Source organism: Carlito syrichta, unplaced genomic scaffold (assembly GCF_000164805.1).
Source record: "Carlito syrichta isolate Samal-C Ts95f unplaced genomic scaffold, Tarsius_syrichta-2.0.1 Scaffold307764, whole genome shotgun sequence".
Classification (NCBI taxonomy): Eukaryota; Metazoa; Chordata; class Mammalia; order Primates; family Tarsiidae; genus Carlito; species Carlito syrichta.
In genome coordinates, this window is record NW_007251860.1 from 219,271 (window position 1) to 229,187 (window position 9,917).

Here is a 9,917-nt window from a genome sequence, read left to right on the forward strand (position 1 = left end):
GTGCAGTGGCCGCTCCCGGCCACCGCAGTCTCGACCTGCTGGGCTCCGGCGAGCCTTCCGCCTCTGCCTTCCATGTAGCTGGAACTACAGGTGCGTGCTACCACGCCCAGCTGATTTTTTTATTTATTGTAGAGATGAGGTCTCGCCTGCCCAGGCGGGTCTCGAACCCACGGGCTCAGGCAATCCACTCACCTCAGCCTCCCAAAGGCGTGGGATTACAGGCTGAGCCACCGAGCCCGGCTTGTATTTCTATTTCTTAAACTGTATTTGAACTAAAGACATAAATGTTGCAAGTTTATGTGTTTTATTTTAATCATATCTTTATAAAAGCAGGTTTTTCAGCATAAAAAGAACAAGAGAGTCAGCCAAAGAGCAGAGTCCAGTCAGCCCCCTTCTCAAAGCACTGAGCCTGCAAATCCCCTAACAAAAGGAGATCCATAATGAGGACAGCAATTCTGGGAAAACGGGAGATGATTTGATTCTATTTGATAATATGGGGAACCGGACGTGGTGGCTCACTCCTGTAATCCCAGAATTTGGAGAGACTGAGGCAGGAGGATCACTTGAGCTAGGAGTTTGAGACCAGCCTGGGCAGCATAGCGAGACCCCCATCTCTATAAAAAAGTTTTTTTAAACTAGCCAGGTGTGGTGCGTGCACCTGTGGTCTCTGCTACTGGGGAAGCTGAGGTGGACGGATCATTTGAGCCTAGGAGTTTGAGCCTGCAGTGAGCTACTATCATGCCACCGAACCTCAACCTGGGCAACAGAATGAGAATCCATTGTGTAAAAAACTAAATAAATAAAATAATATGGGGAAAATCCCATCTGCCAATGTGGCTGAATGTACAGCATGAGCTATATAGCATATGAAGATGAAAACTCGCCTTTGAGCACTATCATAGGCATGAAGCATACAAGAAAAATCCTGGTGACTGCACATCCATGATTAATGGATCCTAGGTACAGCCCAAGAGTGTGGTTAGGTGGTGAAATCCATCTACCCCAAGCAGCCGCCACAGGGTTCAAAACCTGACCCTTGGGATTGTATGACTTGGACTTTGAAAAGCAACCAACTTGTGGGAGCATCTTCTAGACTGGAGTGGCCAGCCCAAGATTACAGGGAAAGTGGCAAAACTCTCCTCTTCGGGAGTACAGTGGAGTTCTAGGGTCATCCCCACCCAATTCCACCCCAACCTATATCCTGGTTCTCACATGTGAGGCATGTGGCTTTGCCTGAGCTGCTGTCCCTCTAGTAAAATGAGGATCGATGTTCACTCCACAAATGTTAACTGAGTTGAATGTTCTTGACTTTGTCAAACGTGGCCCTTTCCTGGCTAGGAGCTTAAAATCTGTCTTGAGTGATAGGGGATGGAGGGAGGGAGGGAGAGCTAGAGGGTGAGGGAGAGACAGAGGAATAGGCAGGGAGAGGGAGAGAGAGAGAGATGGGGGGATGAATTTCCTAATTCATAGCAATGGCTTCCAAATGAGTAGAAGGCAATAAGGACTATAAGAATATTTAGGGCTGTGCTCGGTGGCTCAACCTGTAATCCCAGCACTTTGGCAGGCCGAGGTGAGTGGATTGCCTGAGCCCACGGGTTCGAGACCAGCCCGGGCAACTTGGTGAGACCTCATCTCTACAGTAAATCAAAAATAGGCTGGGCATGGTAGTGCGTGCCTGTAGTTCCGGCTACTTGGAAGGCTGAGGCGGAAGGATCGCCAGAGCCCAGTGGCTGTGAGTGTGCCATTGCACTCCAACATGGATGATGGAGTGAGACTCCAACTCAAAAAAAATAATTCAGTATGGGGAGAAATTACTGGAGCCTTCATAAGACGCAGATAATTAAAGGGGTGATGAAATGGTGTTCCAGGTGTTGAGAAGGGGGCTGAACAGCAAGGAGATAAAAATAAATAGGCCTTTTCAAGGAAAATACAATATTTACAAGGGGGTAAAAATGGGCAAGTTCAATTTCCAAATCAAAGAGAACTGGTGGAGAGAAGGTCCCAAACAGGAAAATTCAACCCTAATCCAGCACCTTTACAAGTTATGCAGGGTGTAATGACATGACTGGTCAAAGGGACAGAGGCAGAGAGGAAGAGAGGAGAAACTAATAATCATTGAGGACCACCCTGGAAGGAGGCATCATCATCATCATCATCCTCACTGTAAGTGAGAGATCTAAAGCTCAAATAGTGTGAAATAATTCCCCATGGGAACACGGTCACTATCAACTCTGATCTTGTCCAACCCCATTGCTCATGCTTGTTCCTCTGTTCCAACACAAAGATATTTAAAATACATTTAATTGTCTTTCCTTGTTTTGACTTGTTTTTTGCTTTACCTGACTCCAGAAGCTTCTTGGCACAGGCAATCTGCTGGTTTTCACAAGCCAAATAGAGCGGAGTGCCCAGGTGGCTGATGTTATGATCAATGTTACTCCCATGAGCTACAAGAGACTCAACACACTCCACATGGCCTGCAGCCCAAAACAGAAGAAAAACAGTTACAGTACAAGTTCCTTTAACTAGGGAAGCAACACTGTCCCCATTTTTTGCATGTTTAAATTTGCCAACAACTTATCTAATACAAAAGCTATTGCCTTTACCTAGAATCAGAATGATTTTCAACACTGCCATCAGTTAATAGGTTGACTACAAGATGTGATCTACAACTACATGTGAAACTCCACTTGAGTTTACCAGCCACAGTTAACCAACCATCAGCCATCCACCTTTTCCCAACTGTTTGTGGCTATGTAGTTAGTCTCAGTATAGAAACTGAAGTGAGAGTTGGGGAGAGCTATGAAGGAACAGGAAGTAAAGGTGTGCCTGAAGAAGAAAGCGCATGGTATGGGCCACAGGATAGGAAAAGAAACTTACAATTTCACCAGGGCAGGCCTGAGAGAAACAGGCCACAGTGGGCACAGGCGAGGCTTAGAATAAGCTGTCAAATCCAACAGGAGCAAAGCCCAGTCTGGCAAACTAGGTGGATGCTGAATCACTCTGCCTTGGTCCAGAATGTCACGCTTTCAACATTGCTCCTTTACATTTCTCTTGTTATACCATTTTAGCTCTATGTATCCAGTGAATATGATGAGCTATTATGTTCTCAATAAACAAATATCAATGCTTTGAGAGATAATTATAATATGGGTTGGTCCAGGCAAATGGGAAGCCATTCTGCAAAAACTACTGGGGAAATAGCCCTCTGGGGAGGTATGGTCATTATGGTGATGGTGAGACACATCAGAGAGTAAAGCAAAACTTGCGATTTTATTCTTTATCTCAGATTTAAGAATATTAGGAAAACTTTGGTTTTACAAAAATAATTATCCCAAACTATATCCATAAGACATCATATGGATCCCAAAACTGAAAGTTTATTTCACTTGGCAGACTTAAGTGGCACTGAGATGATATTCTTTAAGGCCCTAAAATAGAATAATATAATTTGTTTTATAAAATAACTTGATTTTTATGGGGTCATGAGTATAACAATATATTCCACAAATATTGATGGATAGTCTACTATGTGTCAGGCCCTGTTCCAGGAATGTAGCAGTGAACAACATTCCAAATGCTTTAAAAGGGAGGCTTTCAAACTTACTGCACATCAGAATCAGTTAGGGGACTTGTTAAACAGATGGCTGGGCCCCACCCCTAGAGTTACTGATTCAATGGGGCTAGAACCTGCATTTTCAGGTCAGGTCATGCTGACGCTTCTAGTCTCGGGACCCCATTTTGAGAATTTCAGCTCTGAAGTATACCTCCTCTTCCCTCTTTCGACAATAAGACGTCCCTTGAGTGGGTAGAAAAACGTTAATTCTCAACTGCTTTACCTCTCTTAGCAGCTTCATGGATGGGGGATGCCAGATCACTCTCAGGGTTGGGGCTGGCTCCATGCTGCAGAAGCAAATTCACACAATCCTGGCTGCCGCTGACACAAGCATTAAACAGGGGAGTATGCCAGTCTGTTGTCATGCCATTCACCTGGGGGTGGGGGGAAAAAAAGCTCTAAGATAAAGACAAGCAGTGAGTGTTTGGGGTTCAAACATAGGGTCCACCACTTTCAAGATGTTATTATTTAACTCTTCCAAGCCTTAAATTCCACAGCTATAAAATGGAGAGGAAAAATACCAATTCCACAAGGTTCTTGCGAAAAACTGAATGAGGTAGCAAATAGAAGGCACAAAAATTGTTACTGAAAGTTCTGTCTCCTCCATGCCCTGCCCAGGAACACAAACTTGGAAACTAGTTAGGATAATTTCAATAGCATACAAACAAATCTCTTGACTTTAAACTTCCTTCCTAGACCCACATCACACCAATTCAGTTTCCTCACAGTAGCAAGAGTAATCTTCCCAAATTGTTAAAGTATAATTTGTTTTAAATTTTAAAATTTGACTTGCATACAAATATAGAGTTAACACATGCCAACAATTTTATTCAAATCATTCATTAGTAAGGGAACCAGTAAGATGGTAAGGCTGGCTCAAAGAAAAATGTATATAGTCAGCCAGGGTACTGCTGAAATACAATCGCTAATAGATACAAAAGTAGTTAATGTCCCATAGGACCATAAAACTATAATATTTGGAGTCAGCTTTTCAACTGTTGGAAATCAGACCAAAATTTACAAGTTAACATATAACTTCACAGTGTTTGGACTATAATGGAATACTAAGTAACAAAGTCAAATACAGATAAATTATTGCGTATTATTAAAAAATTATTTCGTGTTTTTATTTGGCAGTGATATTGTGAAGACAATGAGTTCATTCTTACACTGTAATGTTAAGCAAGTTCAGAGCTAGAGTGAGGCACAATAGATGCCCAGGGTTCAAAATTCAAGGAGATGCAAGTTTGCACCCTAGCTGCCTCTCTTGCTTCACCTTCTCCCTGGCCCTGTTTCCAAATTCTGAATAAATTTCCTTAGCCCAAATGCAAATCTGACAATGCACTCACTTCTGGCTTTCTAGTGATCTCAGGACAAAGTCCATTTTGTTTGACATGGACAACAAGTTTGCTTGTGCTTGGAACTCTCTCACTCACTCAACTCTCCTGTCATAGGGAATGACTTGAAGTCAAATTTTTTTCTCACTTGCACTTCCAAGACCTTGCATTTGCTGTTCCCAAAAGGTGGGAAGCCCACAGTTTTCCCCAACTCATCATTCAGTGGCCTAAGCCAACAGGTCCTTTAGGTTTTAGCTTAGTCATCATTTTTTAGAGAAAGCCCCTTTTGACTCCCTCTCTTCCCATCAGCAATAGACGGGTTGGGACACTTTTATGTGCTCCCAACAACCACCTTAGTAGTAATACTTATTACACTGTGGCAGTTTGCAAAAATGGCCACAGATTATTTTTATCCCAACATGCATATTCCTTTGCAATGTGGCTTTGCAACTCCTTTCCATCACAAGATGGAGACGATTTTTCCAATCGCTGAATCTGGTTTGCCCATGTGACTTACTTTGGCCAATGGAACAGGGGCAAACTGATGCAAGCAAAAAGCTTGCCCTCTTTTGCTGCTCTTGCAATCCCAGCTACCATGTGAATAAATTCAGGCCGCCTGCCAAAGGACAAGAGACTACATAGAGATTTTCTGTCTCCCCAGAAAATCTCAGGCATCTCAGCCAAACGTGTGGGCTTTCTACAATATTTCACTGCCTTTCAGCCATAGCAATGAAGGCAGCGTAGTCTAATAACTATTAGCAGTTTCTGATACAGAAAATAATATACACATGACCTTCTAGCTAAAAATGTAGTATTTCATCTATCACTAAAGCAAATAAGCTTGATGGACATAATACTCTTGAAAAACAACCATCTTCATATTTCAAATCAGGTTAATCAAAAGTGCTGGAAGTCTTTCAGAAGAGATAGAAACTGTCACTTCTTTTTCATATTTGATTTCTAAGATGTTATTTGAACTGAGTTTACCTGAGCTCCATGCTTTAATAAAATGTTTGCACAAGAGGGATGACCTCCAAGACAGGCTTCATGGAGCGGGGAAACACGATCTGCTGTGATGAGGTTCACAAGCCACCCCTGAAGGAAGGGAGACAAGCAGTTAGAGGTGCAAAGCAACAGTGCCCTGGGACTGGTTTTCAGCCATGATTCTAGTACTGTGACAACTCTCTTAAAAGTAAACCTGGCTGAAATTCAGACAGTACACTAAGTGTTTACAGTGATATTTATAAAGAACTGTCACATACTGCAGGTGGGAGAGTAATATGGTACAATCACTCAGGAAAACAGTTTGGCAGTATCTGTTAGAGTTGACAATACACATGCCTATGACCCAGAAATTTGACTGTTAGGTATAGACATTCAAGGTATATACAACCTAGATAAATATAGAAGAATATTTCACAACAGCATTAATCATGATAGCCAAAAACTGAAAACAACCCAAATGTCCATGGGCTGTCGGCTGGATTAATAAACTTTGGTATAATCTTTCAGTGGAATATTGCACTGAGCAAATTATAGCTGCAAGCAACTACAGACGTGATGCTTGGAAAAATAATGCTGGGCAAAAGAAGCGAGACCCACAACAATACACACTGACACAAAATTAGGCAAAACTAACTTATATTGCTTCAGAATATGTACACAGGAAGTCAAACTATAAAGAAAAACAAGAAAGTCAAGATAATGGTTAGTTGTGTGGAAGATAAAACAGGACTGTGCTCTAGAAAGCACGAGGGGAGGGATGGGTGGCGCTTTTCCCATTTCTTGACCTGGGGGGCAGTCACATGGCAATGCTCTTGTCATTATCACCATTTGTTAAACTACACATATGTGTTTGTGTCCTTTCATGTTTGCTTATGATATTTCTCAATGAAATTTTTTAAAGTTAGCCTGGCCCAAATTGTTAAGTTTAACAAGCAAGTATTAAATTTTAACAAATTAACAAACGGTTCTGTTTTATGGGACAATTAAAAGAATATTTCAAAACTGCAGGGAAACAGAAATGTACTACATGCACCTTTTAGGAAGTCTAAACATACTTTATTACTTTAGGAAATTAAAGTGTACCTATTATCCTATAAAATTGCTCTTTAAGTGTGAGTATTTAGTGATACACTGGATTCAATAACGTGTGTAATAAAAATATCAGTTCCATTTAAATTTTTTCCTCAAAAATGAAACACCTTTTTTTGACATTTAATTTCTTTCTTGGCCTTCCTGGCTCTCTTAGTTTTGACAAGGGAATCAGCAAACTACAGCCCATGAGACAAATCAAGCCTACGACCTGTTTTTGTATAGCACAGAAGCTAAGAATGGTTTTTACATTTTAAATGGTTGAAAAGAAATCAAAAGAATAATATTTTGTGACACATGAAAATTATATGAGATTAAAATTTCAGCATCCATAAACAAAGTTTTATCAGAACACAGCCATGCCTGTTCATTTACATACTGCCTATGACTGCTTTTGTGCTTCCAATACAGAGCTGGGTAGTTAAACAGAGACAGCATGGTTTGCAAAGCCTAAAATATTTATGTCTTGTCCTTTACAGAAAAAAAAATGTGCCAACTCTGGTCTTGATAGAAGGAAATAATATATCATTTTTTACTTTACTAGTCATACCTAAGATTTAAATGTCCAATTGCCAGAGGAAAATAACGTATTTCCTCACATAATCATCAGACTTTTAAAAAGTAGCTTTGTTAATGCAACAAGAGGGGGGTGATTGTTACATGAGGTAAAAATCATGCGAGAGTATCAGACACAAGTGGTGGGAAGACCAGCCCAGGCACAGAACTCGGACAAAAGACAACCATACAGATGACCAATAAGAAAATGTGCAGAGCCGGGCTCGGTGGCTCAGCCTGTAATCCCACACCTTTGGGAGGCTGAGGTGAGTGGATCGCCTGAGTCCGCGGGTTCGAGACCCGCCTGGGCAAGCAAGACCTCATCTCCACAATAAATCAAAAATCAGCCGGGTGTGGTAGAGCGCGCCTGTAGTTCCAGCTACTTGGAAGGCTGAGGCGGAAGGATCGCCGGAGCCCAGCAGGTCGAGGCTGCGGTGGCCGGGAGCGGCCACTGCACTACAGTCTGGGCGACAGAGTAAGACTCTAACCCAAAAAATAAAAATAAAAAATAAGAAAATGTGCAGAATTGTTGAGCAAGGCAAAGGAAGTGAGGAGTGACCATGGAGGTCACACCACCTTCATAACTGTACGATTCCCCCAACCAACGACAGTGTGCAATCTGAAAGAAGATGCCCTTCAACCTCAACTGGCCCGGCCTGCCCACTCTAACATAGAACTTTGCCTGGTATTGATTGGAAGTGACAAGTATGCAACTATGAATGATGAGGGGAAAAACAAAACATTGCCCTTGCTTGTCTATAAACTGTGAGCTCCCCGATGATTCCTGTCTCCTAATATTCACACCCTTGTGTAATCTGTTCTCCTTGAGTGAGGGCTGGATCTAGAGATTTGCTCCTCATGAAGAGAATATGCAAACGTGAAGACTATTTTTCATCTTGCTCTCTCTCTCTCTCTCTTGCCCTCTAACTAGTTGCTTACTTGTTCTGATGAGATCCATTACAAAGAACCGAGTGAAGGTGGCCTCCTGCCAACAGCAGCCAGGTACTGAGGCCCTCATTCAACAACCCAGGAGGAAACCACCTAAGTGAGCTTGGATGCAAGTCCACCCTCAGTCAAGCCATAAAATGACTGCAGCTCTGGCCTTCACCTTGACTGCAGATTCATAAGAGTCCCTGAACCAGCAAAATTGTGTCTAGATTTCTGACCCACAGACACTTAAAGCTAATACATGTTTATTGATTTAAGCTGCTAAATTTGGGAGTAATTCATTACACGATAAGAGGTGACTAATACAAGGCCAAAGCATTGGATGATCCTCCATACACAGAGTTGCAGAAAGTCCCAAGGCAGAGGGACAATTACATTCTCGCTCTAGAAACTTTGGGTTTGGAGAAGCAATAAAGTGTCTAAAAGGCTGGTCTTGGGGTCAGTCAACCTCTGGAAAATGTGTTTTCTAGGAGAAGGATCCAATCCAAGTAGAACATCAAAAGGGTCCCAGGAGAGGGTCCACGGCCCCTTGTCATCATCTTCTCCACCCCCCCCACCCCTCACCCCCGGACTTGGAACTTATTATCCTTAACACAGGAAAACTGGATACAATAAAAATTCTTTTTCTAGGGGCATGTCAATTAAGATCATGGTTGATTTAATGAATGACTCAGTAATACAATGTACCTTTTCTTCCCAGAGTAGTTAAAAGTTGTCTAAAATCCAATAAATTGCCTCACTAAAAGCCAATGAATTGCCTCATTCAGCTTCATGCCTATCATTCTTCTACTTTTGTGGGCGCTAACAAGTCAACCCCCCAGTCATCCTGTCCTTTTGGCATTTACTCTCCAATTGACAAGCTCACACATTTTGAGGTATCCAGTCATTCTGTGCATATACCTGAGTCTAACAGGAGCTTGAATCCAGATCCTTTCTTGAGTGGATCTGGGAAGGGGTACTGGGAGACTCCAGTGTACTATCTAGTGTTGTGCCTTCCCAGTTCTGCCATTCAAAGGAAGAACAGACACTGTACCTTCCCACCCTTCATAGTTTCACATCCCATCCGTGCTCAATAAACACTCAATAAAACTAACTGACCCCGGACACATGAAGAACTCGAGTTACTGCATTTATTCTTTCACAAGTATCACCAATGGACTTAACAATGTGGCATCTACTATTTTATTTCAATTATTGGCATTATTATTTTATTGGAGTCATTCCCTCAAAGATTTGACTTCAAATCATTTTTCCCTCTCTGTTTGATATGAGTCCAATCTCCTCCTCTCAAGAATACACAAAAATGCACAGCAAATGTTAACTGCACTTGTCTCTGTGCAACGGATCATGGGATGAAAGAAAACTACTCT

At 42.0% G+C, this 9,917-nt stretch overlaps 1 protein-coding gene across 3 annotated transcripts in view; it reads right to left on the reverse strand.

The window, feature by feature from the left end:
* The window catches only part of ASB9 (ankyrin repeat and SOCS box containing 9), a 29,082-nt gene that overhangs the window by 5,300 nt on the left and 13,865 nt on the right, over positions 1–9,917 (reverse strand). For 2 of the 3 annotated variants that reach the window (XM_008064608.1, XM_008064606.1), the window contains exons 4-6: positions 5,938–6,045; positions 3,837–3,987; positions 2,340–2,474 (exon numbers count right to left, since the gene is read on the reverse strand). In XM_008064608.1, the coding sequence (XP_008062799.1) occupies positions 2,340–2,474; positions 3,837–3,987; positions 5,938–6,045 (394 nt within the window). The remainder of the gene's footprint in view (positions 1–2,339; positions 2,475–3,836; positions 3,988–5,937; positions 6,046–9,917) is intronic. The other variant, XM_008064609.1, reaches the window with a different exon arrangement.